Source organism: Mauremys reevesii, linkage group 13, assembly GCF_016161935.1.
Source record: "Mauremys reevesii isolate NIE-2019 linkage group 13, ASM1616193v1, whole genome shotgun sequence".
In the NCBI taxonomy this organism is placed as follows: Eukaryota; Metazoa; Chordata; order Testudines; family Geoemydidae; genus Mauremys; species Mauremys reevesii.
The window spans coordinates 1916886-1933969 of NC_052635.1; the positions used below are offsets into that span (position 1 = coordinate 1916886).

The 17084-nt window shown below is 50.1% G+C and overlaps 1 protein-coding gene across 1 annotated transcript; it reads left to right on the forward strand.

Annotated features, from left to right (window-relative positions):
• The first annotated feature begins 847 nt into the window (after positions 1-847).
• Positions 848-16658, forward strand: LOC120380757 (olfactory receptor 6M1-like). The gene is made up of 3 exons (XM_039498698.1): positions 848-923; positions 1246-1357; positions 15674-16658. Exons 1-3 carry the CDS (start codon positions 848-850, stop codon positions 16656-16658), a joined length of 1173 nt encoding a protein of 390 aa, XP_039354632.1.
• The last annotated feature ends 426 nt before the right edge of the window (positions 16659-17084 follow it).

The window sequence follows — 17084 nt, forward strand, 5'->3', positions numbered from 1 at the left end:
AAAAAAATGTAATAAGCCCCCTAAAAAACAAAGGAAAAAACCATAACAGAATACCCTGTATCTAGATTTGAAAATAATCAGTTGATAGCAAAACCCTGATAAGAAATCTTCTCCACCTCATCTGAAAATATTCTGAATTTAATTTCAGCTGGGATGGTTCCAACATCACGTGAAGAGACGTGATCATTGTACCTGGTGCAGGGTTATTTTATAACCTCTTCGTTGGCTGGAGAGATGATCCTGACTTAACTCCTAGTTGCTCAGGGGAGATGGGTTTCATAACATGTCACTGCTCTGACTTCTGTCCCGCTTCCGAATACAAACTCCCCCAACTTTCTGTTTCTTTGGCAATGGGTGCAGCTGCCCTTACTGCAATGGAGTTTTCTCTCTTTATTGGGAGAAGTTGCCCCACCTTTTAGACACATGAGTTTAAAGGGAACTCTGGTAAAATAAAAGCTTACATGAGAAAGAGAAGCCAGCCTACACTACCCACCCCCACAAAACAATCCTACCCATATGTGCCTCTTTAAATCTGGACTGGGAAAATGGACACCCCATCCATAATGAAGGTGTCAATATGCACCAAATGGGCTTTGGCAGCGGTGTGTGTGTCAGGAGCCGAGGACTGGAATACCTGTGGATTGGGACTAGGGTGACCAGATGTCCCGATTGTATATGGACAGTCCTGATTTTGGGGACTTTTTCTTATATAGGCTCCTATTACAACGCCCCCCTCCACCTCCTTCTGTCCCAGTTTTTCACATTAGCTGTCTGGTCACCCTAGTTGGGACTGAGGGACATCAGTAGAGATGAGTCCAAGGTTGGTATAGCAGAGGTGCTATGGGTAATGACTCAGGAACATCAACAAGCTCTTTTTGTAGAGGATCCCAGAACTGGAAAAGCAGGCAGAGGAGAAGCTACAGGTAAGAACTGACAGGCATTGGCAGAACTGTGTGTAGAGAAATGAGGAATGGAAAAGTTGGGGGTTGCAAGGTAGGACTGAGGGAGAAGGGGACAGAGCTGTGGAGGAAAGCCCAGGGGAGGGGGGATTGGTTAGGATTTAGGGACATCAGAGGAGATCTGTGGAGCTGGGAAGGAATCCCAGGGCTAGAGCTGGACACAATTTTCTGGTTTTTTTTGTTATTGTTTTTGTTGTTTTTTTTTAATACAGATCAGGGGCATTGAAGCATTTTGAAAATTTGTGTAAATTTGACATAATTGTTCTTTTAAAATTTCTTTCTCCAGAACTTCTCACCCTTGGAAATGATCAACACCTCCATCATCACCCCAAAAGCCTTGGTCAGCCTGGCAGTAGAACTAGTTCTGGAAGTGGATGCTTTGCCCAAGTCTATTTTGCGTGGGTATAACTGAATTCCCCCTCTTTACAGTGATGTCTTTTGATAGGTTGTGATGAAGTGGGGGGGTTTTCTTGAGGTTTTCTGTGTTTTCCAGTGGGTTGCATGCAGAGGGGGTGGGACTCAGTGTCCCCGGGTGTTAGGGGTTTAATGAGGGGAGGGGAGAGGGAGTTTGTTGTTACAGAGGACCGGAGAGGGACTCGGGACCCCGGCCGATGGCCTAGAGGATGGAGTCCCCAGCGACCGGTGACCTGGTGTCATGGAGTGTGGGGGAGTCCGGCCCTGCACCCCTCTTCCTGGGACTCACAGTGACTTTTAGCCAGCCAGTAAAACAGAAGGTTTATTGGACAGCAAGAATACAGGCTACAGCACAACCAGGACCCCTTAATTGAGTCCTTCTGGGGTTCAGGGGGCTTGGAGCCCAGCATAGGATTCCCTGAACTCTCATCCCCAAGCCCCAAACCGAAAAACTGACCCCATCCCCTTCAGCCGTCTCCCTGCCTTTGTTTAGTTTCCCGGGCCAAGGTGTTGACTTCCCCTCCCCCCTGCCTAGCTTAGGTTACAGGCTCAGGTTCTGTCCCTCACCTAAAATCCTCCCCGGCTCTCCCAACCCCCACATAGACAGCCCTTACTCCATCACATTTTTCCCCCATTGAGACTGAACTGAGCGGGGTCACTCTGCCCAGTGACCCGGGGTCACTCTGCCCAGTGACCCGGGGAAGTTCAGGGCCCCCTCTCCGGGACAGCGCGTCCGCTATCAGGTTGGCGCTTCCCTTCACATGGACCACGTCCATGTCATAGTCCTGCAGGAGCAGGCTCCACCTCAGGAGCCTGGCGTTGGCTCCTTTCATCTGGTGCAGCCAGGTCAGGAGAGAGTGGTCGGTGTACACGGTGAAGTGGCGCCCAAAGAGATATGGCTCCAGTTTCTTCAGGGCCCACACCATGGCCAGGCATTCCTTCTCGATGGCCGCGTAGTTCTGCTCCCGGGGTAGCAACTTCTTGCTCAGGTACACGATGGGGTGTCTCTCCTCCTTTTCATTCTTCTGCATCAACACCACCCCCAGTCCTGTGTCTGAGGCATCAGTGAACACCATAAAGGGCTTGTCAAAATCTGGGTTTGCCAGAACTGGGCCACTGACCAGAGCCTCCTTCAGCGCCCGGAGAGCCTCCTGGCACTCCTCGGTCCAGACCACCTTGTCTGGCTTCCCCTTCTTGCACAGCTTAGTGATGGGGCCGGCTATGGCACTAAAGTGGGGCACAAACCTTTGATAGTACCCTGCCATCCCAATAAAGGCCTGGACCTGCTTTTTGGTTTGGGGAGCGGGCCAGTCTCTCATCACCTCCACCTTCGCTGGTTCCGGCTTTAGGCAGCCGCTCCCCACCCGATGGCCCAGGTAAGATACTTCTGCCATCCCCACCTTGCACTTCTTAGCCTTTACGGTTAACCCAGCCTTTTGGAGTCGGTTCAGCACTTGTTTAACCTGGGACATGTGGTCCTTCCAGGTCTGGCTGAAGACGCAGATGTCGTCAATATACGCCACGGCAAAACTCTCCATCCCCCTCAGTAGCTGATCCACCAGGCGCTGGAAGGTGGCCGGCACTCCCTTGAGGCCAAAGGGCAGGGTTAGAAACTCGTACAGCCCCAGAGGGGTGATAAAGGCCGATTTCAGCCTGGCATTTGCGTCCAGCAGCACTTGCCAGTAGCCCTTTGTGAGATCCATGGTGGTGAGGTACCAAGCGCCTCCCAGCTTGTCTAGGAGCTCGTCAGGCCTGGGCATGGGGTAGGCATCAGATACAGTGATGGCATTGAGCTTTTGATAGTCCACACAGAACCAGATCCACCCGTCCTTCTTGGGGACCAGCACCCCTGGTGAGGCCCAAGGGCTGGCGGACGGCTGGATCAACCCCAAGGCTAGCATGTCCCTGACCTCTCTTTCTAGGTCCTGGGCAGTTTTTCCGGTGACCCGAAAAGGGGAGCATCGTATAGGGGGTGTGACCCGGTCTCCACCCGGTGGACAGTCGAATTAGTGCGTCCAGACTGGTTGGAAAACAGCTGTTGGTACAGATGTAGCACCACTCTGATCTCAGCATGCTGGGCCGGGGTCAGCTGATCAGAGAGGGGAATTGCCTCCAGGGGGAACCAGCTTTTGTCCCAGGGAATAGATCCACTAAAGGGTCATCTCCCTGCTCCTCCCAATGCCCACACACGGCCAACACCACATTCCCCCTGTCATAGTATGGCTTTATCATATTCACATGGTACACCCGGCGGTGGTGCTCCCGGTTAGATAGCTCCACCACATAGTTTACCTTATTTAGTTGCTTGATAACCTTGAAGGGCCCTTCCCAGGTGGCCTGGAGTTTGTTCTTTTTTACAGGGATGAGAACCATCACTTGATGCCCGGTGGCGAAGGCGCGGGCCCGCGCCGTGCGGTCGTACCAGACCTTCTGCTTCCTCTGGGCCCGGGCCAGATTCTCCCTGGCCAGGCCCATGAGCTCGGGAAGTCTTTCCCGGAAGGTCAGGACATACTCCACCACCGACTTCCATCGGGGGCGGCCTTCCCTCCCATTCGTCTCTCAACAGGTCCAGGGGCTCCCTTACCTGCCTCCCATATAACAGTTTGAAAGGTGAGAACCCGGTAGATTCCTGGGGTACCTCCCTGTACGTGAACAGCAGGTGAGGCAGTGGTGAGCTGCAGCCGGTTCACACCGGTTCGCGCAAACCGGTTGTTAAATTTAGAAGCCCGTTTAGAACCGGTTGTTCCTGGAGGGACAACTAGTTCCAAAAGGGCTTTTAAATTTAACTAAAGCTCTAGCAGCTCCCTACCCTTCCCCCGGCCCCAGCTCACCTCACTCCGCCTCCTCTGCTGATGTTCCTCCAGCTTCTCCTCCCGCTCCCCAGCTTCCCGCGAAGCAGCTGTTCGTGCGGGAAGCCTGGGAGGGCTGAGAAGGAAGCAGCGCCTTCCACGAGGTGAGCTGGGGCCGGGGGGCGGGGGTGCCAGCGGGAGGAGGGCAGGAGGCGGCGCGCCGCTCGGTGAGGTCGTGGCGGGACTCTGGGGTCGGGCGGCGCGGCTCCTACCCCCAGGGTCCAACTGCGACCTTGGCCGGGCGGCGCGGTTCCTGCCCGGCCGCCGGGTCCAGCCCTGACCTCTGGGTCCGGCCCCGACCTCGGCCGGGAGGCGCGGTTCCTGCCCGGCCGTCGGGTCCAGCCGGGCGGTGCGGTTACTGCTGGCCCCCTGGTCTGGCCCCGATCTCAGCCAGGCGGCGTGGCTCCTGCCCAGACCTGACCTCCGCTGGGTGGTTCCGGTCCTGGCCCCAGCCCAGCTGGGCCTCCATCTCCAGGCAGCACTGTAAGGTAAGGGAGCAGGGAGCGGGTGTTGGATAGAGGGCAGGAGAGTTGGGGTGGGGGTGGATCAGTGTCAGGGCAGTCAGAGGGCAGGGAACAGGGGGATTGAATGGGGCCAAGGGTCCCGGGGGAGCAGTCAGGAGTAGGGGTTGGATGGGGTGGTGGGGGTGGTGGTGGGGGGACCTCTGCGCCCGTGTCCCAGTACCCAGTGACCTTACTCCCATCTACCTCCAGGGGAACAAGGCACTGTTTCCGGAGGGGCAGCCTTGTGCCCACCCTGTAAACCAAAAACCCTGTGTCTGGAGCATCCAGCCCCCCAGAGGAGCTGACCTGGGGCCCTCCTCCCTCCTTCCCAGGTGGAATGCGGCCAGCCCCCCTTTCCTGGGAATGTTGCCCCTCATCCGATTGGGTCTTTACCCAGTCAACCCTCTGCAGGTTGGGTCTGCTCGGTCTGTCCCTGAGCTTGGGGCACTGGGCCCGTATGTGGCCTCGTTGGCCACAGTGATAGCAGCCCATGTCTCGTGGGTCCCCTCGCGGGGGTCGGATGGACCTGATGCTGGATGTTCCCCTTTGGTGGGGGTTCTCCATAGGCCCCCACTGGGAGGGCCCATGGTGACTTTCTCTCTGCGTTGAGGCAGGCCTGCTCCCTCGAGATGCCTCCCTGCTATCCCCTGCCCGACTGTCCATAAATTGGTCGGCCAGCTGGCCCGCATGCTGCAGGTTCTCCGGCTTCTGGTCCATTAACCACAGCTTCAGGTCCGACGGGCACTGCTCATACAGGTGCTCCAGTACGAATAGGTCAAGCAGGTCCTCTTTAGTTTGGGCCCCAGCCGTCCACTTGCGGGCATACCCCTGCGCCCGGTTGACCAGTTGTAGGTATGTGACCTCCCGGGTTTTATGTTGATTCCGGAACCTCTTCTGGTACATCTCAGGCGTCAGCCCAAACTTGCGGAGCAGGGCCTGTTTGAACAGGTTGTAGTCCCCTGCCTCCACCCCTTTCATTGGGCTGTACACCTCCACGGCGGTGGAGTCCAGTAAGGGGGTGAGGCACCGGATCCTGTCTGCAGGGTCAACCCGGTGCAGCTCGCAGGCATTCTCAAAGGCTGTCAGGAAGGTGTCTATGTCCTCCCGCTCCTTACGCCGGGCCAGGAAGCTCTTATCAAAGCTCTTTGTAGGCTTGGGTCCCCCCTCACTCACCGCAGCCAGAGCCCCGCTGCTTCTCAGCTGGGCCAGTCCCAGCTCATGTTTACGCTGCTTCTCCTTCTCCTCCAGCTCACGCTGGCGCTGGTGCTCCTCGTGTTTACGCTGGTTCTCCCGCTCCTTCAGTTTTTGCCTCCTTAACTCAAGCTCTTCCCGTTTCAGCTCCCTGTCATGTTCCAGCCGCATTCGCTCCAGGGACAGGGAGCTCCGCCGGGACGATCCCCTGCTGGCTGCTGAGCCCTCGGTATTCGCTGGGCTTCCCCCAACCCCTCCCCTAGGTATAGGTGGGCAGGGTCTTGGGGTGTCTTAGGCAGCAGTCTGGCCCCACCCAGCCATGTCAGGCCCCGGGGCCCACACTGTGTCTGCTGGGCGGCTTCCCTCTGGGACAGGGCCCGGTTCACCCAAGCGATCCGTCTCCTCCAGCTGGGCAATTAGCTGGTCTTTGCTGGACCTCCCAATGTGCAGCCCCCTCTGCCTGCACAGCTCCGCCAGGTCTCCCTTAAGGTGCTTAGCAAACATCTTCCTGCTGGCCCCTCGCCGGCCTGTGCTCTCAGCTTCCCACCGGTTCCAGGGAGACCCCTCGTGCACCAGCCCTTCTTCAGGTCACCCCCTCTCTGCCAGGGTCGAGCTGCAGACTTCTCCGCCCCTGGGACTGCTCCTGCAATCCCTCCGGGGAACCCTGTTACTGCAAAGTCCTTCTCACTGGGCACACACTCCCAGGGGTTAATCGCCTCCCAAAACTGTCTCTCTCTGTCTCCTGCCCACCTGGTCCCCATCAGTCCCTTCATTTTGCTGCTCCCCAGTCACTTACTGCAGGAAGCACCGTCCACGGGGTGCAGTAGATCCCACCCCTGCCACCAGTTGTCACGGAGTGTGGGGGAGTCTGGCCCTGCACCCCTCTTCCTGGGACTCACAGTGACTCTCAGCCAGCCAGTAAAACAGAAGGTTTATTGGACAGCAGGAATACAGGCTACAGCACAGCCAGGACCCCTCAATTGAGTCCTTCTGGGGTTCAGTAGGCTTGGATCCCAGCATAGGATTCCCTGAACTCTCATCCCCAAGCCCCAAACCGAAAAACTGACCCCACCCCCATCAGCCGGTTCCCTGCCTTTGTCTAGTTTCCCGGGCCAAGGTGTTGACTTCCCCTCCCCGCTGCCTAGCTTAGGTTACAGGCTCAGGTCCTGTCCCTCACCTAAAATCCTCCCCCACTCTCCCAACCCCCACACAGACAGCCCTTACTCCATCACACCTGGTGACCCAGAGACCCAGCTCAGGAGACACAGCCGGTTCTGGCCAGTGGGAGGACAAAGGGCTGCAGAGAGAGAGGACCCCGGTGACCTGACCAGCTGGTTCCAGCCAGAGGGGCCAGAGAAGGGCTGAGAGGAGAGGAGACCCAGGCGACCCTGTTTACGAGCCTGTTTCCCTGGAGAGAAGCCAATGGACAGAGGGGGCTTGGGGCCGGGGGTATCGGAGCCCAGCTGGGAGCAGGGGGCTCGGGGCTGCAGAGGGGGAGCAGGCAGAGCCCCCCTGGATGCAGGGGGACTGGGATGTGCTGCGCTGAGGGAGGCCAGGCCTGAGGCCCTGAGTTTCCTGTGCTGTGTTCAACTCTCAATAAACCCTCCTGTGTTACGCTGGCTGAGAGTCACTCCGGTCTAGAGAACAGGGGGAGAGGGCATCATCCCCTTCGGGGATGAGGAGGCCCCGGGGGCCCAGAGCGAGGGGACTCCCTGAGGGGCCCATGGTGAGAGACAGACGTGCTAAGGCTCAGAGAGGTGCGGCTCCAGGAGGTGGAGGGGCCTGACCCCGAGAGAGGGTGGACCCCCAAGAGGAGCTGTCACACTGAAAGGGGCACCCTCCATGGACCGCACGGGGCCAAGAGTGGGCACGGTCTGTGAGTCCGTGACATAGGTATGTTGCCATCCGCCTTCCACTGCGCTACTCCACCACCACGAACACTCAGGGATGCACTTTATTGTCCGGAGTTACCTTACAAATGGAGAACCAGTGATAATAAGGCCAATTCAGTCAGGGTGGATGTGGTCCACGCCCAATAGTTGATGAGGAAGAGTCAATACCAAGAGTGGGAAAATTGCTTTTGTAGTGAACCAGCCACTCCCAGTCCCTATTCAAGCCTAAATTAATGGTGTTAAATTTGCAAATGAATTGCAGCTCTGCAGTTTCTCTTTGAAGTCTGTTTTTGAAGTTTTGTTGTTGAAGGATGGCTACTTTTAAATCTGTTATTGAATGCCCAGGGAGACTGAAGTGCTCTCCTACTGGCTTTTCTATGTTACCATTCCTGATGTCTGATTTGTCTGCATTTATTCTTTTATGTAGGGACTGTCCGGTTTGGCCAATGTACATGGCAGAGAGGCATTGCTGGCCCGTGATGGCATATATCACATTGGTAGATGTGCAAGTGAATGAGCCCCTGATGGTATGGCTGATGTGGTTGGGTCCTCTGATGGAGTAGAGTAGATATGGGGACAGAGAAGGCAACAGGGTTTGTTACAGGGATTGGTTCCTGGGTTAGTGTTTCCGTGGTGTGGTGTGTAGTTGCTGGTGAATATTTGCTCCAGGTTGGGGGGCTGTCTGTAAGTGAGGACTGGCCTGTCTCCCAAGATCTGGGAGAGTGAGGGATCGTTTTCCAGGATAGGTTGTAGATTGTTGATGATATGCTGGAGAAGTTTTAGCTGGGGGCTGTACGTGATGGCTAGTGGTGTTCTATTAGTTTCCTTGTTGGGTCTGTCCTGTAGTAGCTGACGTCTGGATACCCATCTCACTCTGTCAATCTGTTTCCTCACTTCCCTAGGTGAGTATTGTAGATTTAAGAATGCTTGATAGAGATCTTGTAGGTGTTTGTCTCTGTCTGAGGGATTGGAGAAAATGCAGTTCTATCTTAGGGCTTGGCTGTAGACAATGGACCATGTGATGTGGTCTGGATGGAAGCTGGAGGCATGTAGGTAAGCATACCGGTCAGTAGGTTTCCAGTTTAGGGTGGTGTTTATGTGACCATCACTTATTTGTACCGTAGTGTCCAGGAAGTGGATCTCTTGTGTGGACTGGTCCAGGCTGAGGTTGATGGTGGGGTGAAAATTGTTGAAATCCAGGTGGAATTTTTTAAGGGCCTCCTTCCCATGGGTAGAAATGATCGATTTTATATGGACAGTCCTGATCAGAGGGTAGAAGAGGGAGGGATATTTCCCAGGGAATGCCTTACTGCTAAATGATGAACTAGCACTTAGCTGAGCCCTCAAGGGTTAACACGTTGTTATTAATGTTGCCTCACACTCTACAAGGGAGCAGGACTGGAGGGTGGGGAGGCAGAGGGCAGGTGCAGCACATGGCAATGCGGGGAGAGACAGCTGAACTGCCCAGCAATTGGTAGCCTGTTGGGCAGCTGCTGCACAGGGAACTTAGTGGAGCTGATAGGGGGGCTGCCGGTCCACCCTGGTTCCAAGCCCCCCCCCCCCCCCCAGCTAGCTCCAAGGGGCTGCTCTTGCTGCAAGCAGTGGATAAAGCAGGCGGCTGCCAAACAATGTTATAAGGGAGCATAGCACAACTTTAAATGAGCATGTTCCCTAATTGATCAGCAACGAAACAATGACACAATGTTAACCGGGACGTTAAGTGAGGAGTTCCTGTGGTCCGGCTAGGAAGTCTGAGGCCAGACCCACAAAGGGTCTAAGGCATTGCTGACTTTTAGGCACCTTGCTACCCAATGGAACCCACAGCTCTGGGTTAGGCATCTATGGCCAGGTTTTTAAAGGGATTTAAGTGCCCAACTTCCTGCCTGCTAGTGCAATTCACAACCCCGAGTTAGGTGCTTTGGCTCCCTCTACAATGAATGGGGGGAGTTAGGTACTTCAGCATTGGATGAATCAATTCCAGCCTGCTGAGTGGTGATTCCCTAGGAAATGCTAGGAGAGGGGTCTGGCCTAACTCCGTCCCTCTTGGAGGTAGGATCCGAAGCTTGCACAAAGCACCAGCAGTGGGGGAGACGTTCTAACCAGTGATGCATTTAGCTGTGCTCTGACAATGTCAAACAGCTTAGGCCCCACTAGGGAGCTAGGCAGAGGAAAGTCAAGTTTGAGGACCATTCGTTGTGAGATGGGGATCTAGGCATGTAAATTAAGGTGTCCAGGCACACACTCACTAGCAGAAACTTCAGCACCCAGGAGTTTTAGTCATTTCTGGGGTTAGGTGGCAGCTGAGCAGGGTTTTTGAGGCTCTCAGTGGCACCAGATGGTTGGATGCAGAAGCCTAAAGTGGCAGGTAGAACATCAACCATTTTGTAAGACACCACAACGCCGGCTACCCTTCCTTGCCCACTTCAAACCCTTTATGCAAAACAGCCTAACCCCCATTGCCCACGTCATTCCAAGTGACTGCCTCCCACGTGTGTTACCTCATCTGCTTAAAAAGCTGCTGTCCCAACTTGCATTTAGCTCAGACACTCTGCTTCCTCGCCCAGACCTGAACAAGAGCTCTGTGAGAGCTTCCCACGCAAGTTCCCACCCATGCAAGGTGTCCAATGAAAGATATTACCTCACCTACCTTACCACTTAATGATGGCAAGTCTTACGTCCATACTGGCTTGCTATTCCCAAATTCCTAAGCTTCGTTTGACTCCGACAATCCTAATTTCCCAGATGCTCAAACCCCACATTTTCAAGTGAGGCTGGTGACTTGGGATTCTCGATGCCTGAGCCTGAGATCGGCCCTGATTCCACCCTCTGAAAAGCTGGACTCTTTAAGGTGTTTCTAGTCCAGCACCAAAACCATCGAGATACCCAAAGCTACTAGTCACTACTGAAAATGAAGACCTGTCTTCCCCTCCCTCTGCTCCATAGCATGTAACGAGCTTGTGAAACTCACTGCCCCAGTATATCATTCCAACCAGAACTTAGAAGGAGTAGTCCATATTTGGACAATTATGGCTAAGGTTTCCAAAGGAAAATAAAGGAATTTGGCTTCTAAATCCCATTAAAATTCAATGGGAGTTGGGGGCTTGTCTTGTTTAGCTGCCTTTTAAATGTGAATACTAGCACTTGTCTCCCTCACAGAGACGTTAGGAGATTACAGATTGGGAGATGCTCACATGTTATGGCAATGGGGGGTCATAAGTACCCGAGGTAGATAAATAAGTGTGTTGACCCCTTTACATAGTGTAGTTTTTAACTGTAATCTTTCCGTAATGCAATGCACAATGTTGTCATTATCCCTGGGGGCTGAGATTTTCAAAGATGGGAAAACTGAGGTTCAGCGACATTCAGCGTTCTGCCCAAGGCTCCGCAGGAAGTCTGCAGTAGAGCAGGGAACTGCATAGAGGTGTCCCAAGTCAAACTCTAGTGTCCTAACACTGCACCAGCCATTCTCAAGAACTGACACTGTTTCCATGGCTTAAAAGAGGCACAGTCCCATCGATGAATCTCCTCCAGCGAAACCCTAGATATTCCACTCCTATCTTTATCTTAAGAATGGGGCTTGCAAAGGAGCCTAAGAGCCAGATTTAGGTGTCTAATTCCCATGGGCTTTAGAAACAGGGTCATTTGGCACCTCTCTCTCTCTCATAAGTTCCTAGGATAAATGTTGGCCTAACTCTCTGAATTCCACTGAAAGCCACTTCAGAACTTCATGCTTTAGGCCCTGATTCTGTGCCCATTGGCGTTACTGGTAAAAATTACACTTAACTTCAATGAGTGCACTTGCCTTCCTTGTATTAGTAACTGAACTGTTGTCATCGTACAACCCATAATCAGAAAAATTAATTAGGCTCCAAGGGGTGTGTGGTCAATTAGCCCTTGTGTTTAAATGGAATGGCCATTTCCATGCACGTGGAATTGTGGCTTCTTATAGTCAAGTGAAATAAGAGATAATACATTGATGGAAAACAATACAAAAATCCTAGCACGAACAGGCCTTGTTAGGAGAATAAAGAGCAGTGACTCTAGCTCCACCCAAATTCAAAGACTCTTTTCAAGGCAAAGTCATGCCAAGATACCGCGCACGTGGTACATTTAACAAGAGATGCCAGATTTAGTCTGTGGAGACCTTACCACACCTTGGGAGCAATACCTGTGCAAAAATCAGTTCGGGGGAGGCAGCTCTTTGGAAGGCTTCTTGGTGGTGTGTCGGGGGCTGCTATTCTGATTTCTTCTGACTTTCTGGCTTCAGGAGGGGCTTTGTTCAAAGGGGAGTTGATGGCATCACCACAAGGATTAGCCCTGCTGTAAGTATTTTCATTCTCGGTTCTTCATGTGTGTTTAAGGGACACTGACCACTTGAATATTTCATTTCTGTTTGCCTGTGCGGTGTTGGCTATTGTTACAAACAACACCTGAGATCACTAAGGTCAAACACTTACACAGAGGGGTAATTCTACTCACATGAATGATCCTACTAAGTCAGGGGTTCTCAAACTGGGGGTTATTACATGGGGGGGGGGGTCACAACCTGTCAGCTTCCACCCCCAGCCCCCCTTTGCTTCCAGCATTTATAATGGTGTTAAATATATTAAAAAGTATTTTTAATTTATAATGGCGGGGGGGTCACACTCAGAGGCTTGCTATGTGAAAGGGGTCACCAGTACAAAAGTTTGAGAAGTCAGTGAGACTGATCTTGTGAGGAATGATATTCTTCTGCCTAAGATCTTGTTTCAACCCGGCAGACCTCTGTGCCCACAGAAATCAGTTTGCAGAATCAGGGCCAAAATGTTTTCAGGATCAAGCCACAAAACTGAAAGAATATCGGGGTGGGAGAGGGAAAAGAGAGAAAGACAGAAAATTATTTTTGGAAAAAACCACGTAGTTCATTTCTACATTTGACAGAACTTTGTGCAGTCAGTTTCACTGTACCCATCTGTTAGTTAATAACAAGACAGAAACTGGTTAAACACCTTTAGATTCATCATAGGAGGAGAAGGAAAAACATTTTTAATTAATAAAAACATAAACAATGAAAAATCATCTGTATTTTGGGCCACAAATTCAGCCCTCATAAAAAAGACAGCACAGCTCCATTGATTTGCATGTAGCAGTGCCAAATTACACTAACCAAGGATTCAAGAAAGCAGAGTTTTGAAGGCTATCAATAAAAAACAAACAAGTTACAGTATAATTTTAATTGCTTCCATAATTGTATCCCTTTGGAAAACATGAAATGTATGACTGCTATTTACAGGTGAAAGGCTCCTGAATGGACAATGTAGGGATTCTGCAAAAAGGGGCTAGACATGGTTTTGGTTTTAATAGTATCTTGAATTATTTGGTGTATGGCCACTTGGCTGTTTTAGAGATTACTGTGTTGATTTTAAGAGAGTTGTAATAGGAGTTGTGCTGGCTTTATGTATATTCAAGAAGTCCAGAGAAAAGTTGTATTGTTAGTTTGCTGTTTTGGAATTTAAAATTCATGTATTATGAATGATTAATATAGTTTGATCAGATATCAAAACTCATACTAATGCAGATAGCAATTGGAGCAATTCTCTGGCTTGTGTTATTGCAGGAAGTTAGGCTTAATGGTGCCTTCTGGTCATAAACATTGATGAGCATATAACGTTACTATTTCAACATTGTTACAGTAACATCAAGATCAATTATCAATGTGATATGAATGCAAATATGAGATGCTTTGCATTGATGTTTTCATAGCCCTGACCATCATTGGAGGGTTTTTATGAGCAGATTAGACAAGCACCTGTCAGGGATGGTCTGGATAATACTGAGTCCTGCCATGAGTGCAGGGGACTGGACTAGACGACTCGCAAGGTCCCTTCCAGTCCTATGACTCTATGAGTCTATGATCTGCTTCAGTAAGAATGAAAGAGTCATGATGAGATCTTATCTTCTGAATTTTTTAAATACTTGTTACTAATTGAACTTGATTTCTTCTGATTTGGTGATAAAAATATTGTTCAGTAGAACATTAGGGACAGATTAGAGAAACAGAAACAGGATGCATCATATTTCGCTCCTAATATTCTACAGAACTACAAGGTACTAACAAGTTGTAAGTGAACAACAGAAGTTGAGCAAAAAGGTTTAATACTGAAATTAATATTTAACATTAATGCTAATATAATGTGATAAGAACACAAATGAGTTGCTTTCTATTATTTTCCATAGCTCTGAGAATCTGTTTTGCAAAGAATGATATAGTCATAAAGATCTCTTATTTTCTTAGGTTTTATTAAAAACTCACTGCTAATTGAACGTGAGTTCTTTTGATCTGATGAGAAATGTATTTCTGTAGATCGTTAGAGACGGAGACACATGACAGGTCTGATTTTTGGCTGATTTAATAGATTATAAATGCAGAAGGGACCATCATGATAATGAAGTTCGACCTCCTGTAAAACAAAGGCATAGGACTTTTGAAAATAATTCCTGAAAATAACTGAACTAGAGCAGATCTTTTAGAGAAACATTCAATCTTGATGTAAAAATTGTCAGTGATGGAATATCATCCACAACCTTGGTACATTGTTACACCAGTTAATTTACCAAAATTTTGCACCCTATTTCTAATCTGAATTTGGGCAGCTTTACCTTTCACCCATTGGCTCTGGTTATACCTTTGTCAGCAAGGCAGAAGAACTCATTATCAAACTTCTGTTCCCCAGGTAGGTACTTATACACTGTGATCTAGTCACCCTTTCACTTCCTTTTTGTTAAAACAAACAATTGAACTGTTGGAGTCTATCCCTCTATGGCACATCTTTCAGTGACCATGGCTCTTCTCTGAACTGTCTCCAAAATTATGAAAACTCGTCTTGATCTACTTCAGACAGTTCAGAATTGAGCTGGTAATTCCCTACAGGACTTCCTTTTTCACCAGAGGTCCCTGATTCTGAAAGCAATAAGATTACTCAGTGTGTAGAAAAACAGGAGTACTTGTGGCACCTTAAAGACTAACAAATTTATTTAAGCATGAGCTTTCGTGAGCTACAGCTCACTTCTTCGGATGCATAGAATGGAACACACAGACAGGAGATATTGATACATACAGAGAACATGAAAAGGTGGAAGTATGCATACCAACAGGCAGAGTCTAATCAATTGAGATGAGCTATCCTTAGCAGGAGGAAAAAATTGCCACCTTCAAGTCTGTCACTGAGTGGTTAGAGAGGTTGAAGTGTTCTCCCACTGGTTTTTGAATGTTATGATTCCTGATGTCAGGAACAAAAACAAAAACTTGCAACAAAAAAACTTCAAAAACAGACTCCAAAGAGAAACTGCTGAACTTGAATTAATATGCAAACTAGATACTATTAACTGTGGCCTAAACAAAGACTGAGAATGGTTGGGTCATTACACCAATTGAATCTATTTCCCTATGTTAAGTTCTCCTCACACCTTCTATGGGCCATCTTAATTATCACTTCAAAAAGTTTTTTTCCTCCTGCTAAGGATAGCTCATCTCAATTGATTAGACTCTGCCTGTTGTTATGCATACTTCCACCTTTTCATGTTCTCTGTATGTATCAATATCTCCTGTCTGTGTGTTCCATTCTATGCATCCGAAGAAGTGAGCTGTAGCTCACGAAAGCTCATGCTTAAATAAATTTGTTAGTCTTTAAGGTGCCACAAGTACTCCTGTTTTTTTTTGCGGATACAGACTAACACGGCTGCTACTCTGAAACCTGTCAGTGTGTAGAGTTTAACACAGGCAGAAATCATTGCAGGATCAGGCATCCAGTGGCTGAGTGTCTGTACAGCACCTAGCACAATGGGTAACCTCTCTCTTGGTTACCACATTTTTTCCTCTTTTGCAGACTTTATATTCCACACCAAGAAGTGGTAAAAATAAGCAACGAGAGCAGAGTGACTGAGTTTATCCTAAAGGGGTTTCCCCTCAGCCGCCAGATGGAAATCTTCCTCTTCGTTCTCTTCCTCATGTTCTACCTGGTCACCCTCTCAGGCAACCTGGTCATCATCACCATCACCTTGGCTGACTACCGGCTCCGAACCCCCATGTATTTCTTCCTGTGGAACTTCTCCTTCATGGAGATCTTGTTCACTTCCGTCACGGTGCCCAAGCACCTCTCCGGTTTGCTCTTCGGGAGCAGGATCATCTCCTTCACCAGCTGCATGGTACAAAGCTTCTTCTACTTCTTCCTGGCGGTGACGGAGTTCCTCCTCCTGGCCGTCATGTCCTTTGACCGATATGTTGCCATCTGTAACCCACTGAGATACACAGTCATCATGAACAGCCACGTCTGCTCCGTGCTGGTCTTTGGGGCCTGGACTGGGGCCTTCTTGTATGTCCTTGGACCACTCAGTGCTGTCGCCGAGGTAACCTACTGTGGCCCCAATGTGGTCAACCACTTCTTCTGTGACATCACACCACTGGTTAAATTGTCCTGCAAGGACACCCATGTCCTGGAGTCAGCCATTTTCATCCTGGCGTCAGTGCTTATCCTGAGCTCCTTGGTGGTGACTGCAGTGTCCTACCTGTACATCATCACCACGGTGCTCAGGACCCCCATGGCTCAGGGCAGGCGAAAGGCCTTCTCCACCTGCACCTCTCACATCACAGTGGTCAGCATCGTCTACAGCACCCACATCTACATGCATGTCCGCCCCATTGAAAGCAGCTCCTTGGAGCTCAACAAGGTGGTGGCCTTGCTGACCTCTGTGGTGACACCATCCCTCAACCCCTTCATCTACACCCTCAGGAACGAGCAGGTCAAACAGGCCCTGAAGGAGGCTGTAGCCCAGAACAAGGTCTTCCTGTTCTACAAAAAGTTTACCCCCTAATGCAGTGGTTCTCAACCAGAGATAATAGTGTGGCTGTGACACTTTTGTATTTTTATGTCTGATTTTGTAAGCACGTAGTTTTTAAGTGAGTTCAGACTTGGGGTACACAAGACAAATCAGACTCCTGAAAGGGGCACAGTCGTCTAGAAAGGTTGAGAGCCACTGGCCTAATGGGACATTTTAACCACTGTTCATCATTTAGTATATCTCTAAACCAGGGTGAGAGGAATTTGAGTGGTTCTCAAGACTGGTAATTATGAGACCAAGCGAACAATCACAGCACTAAGTGAAAAATCACTAACTCATGCTTAGTTTTAAGTCCAGGAGTGCAGTTCTCTCTCAATAAGTATTTGCTTAATTTTGTGAATTCAGGAGTTCACAGAGCCACAGATTTCAAAGCCATTAGATCCACTAGTTTGAACTCCT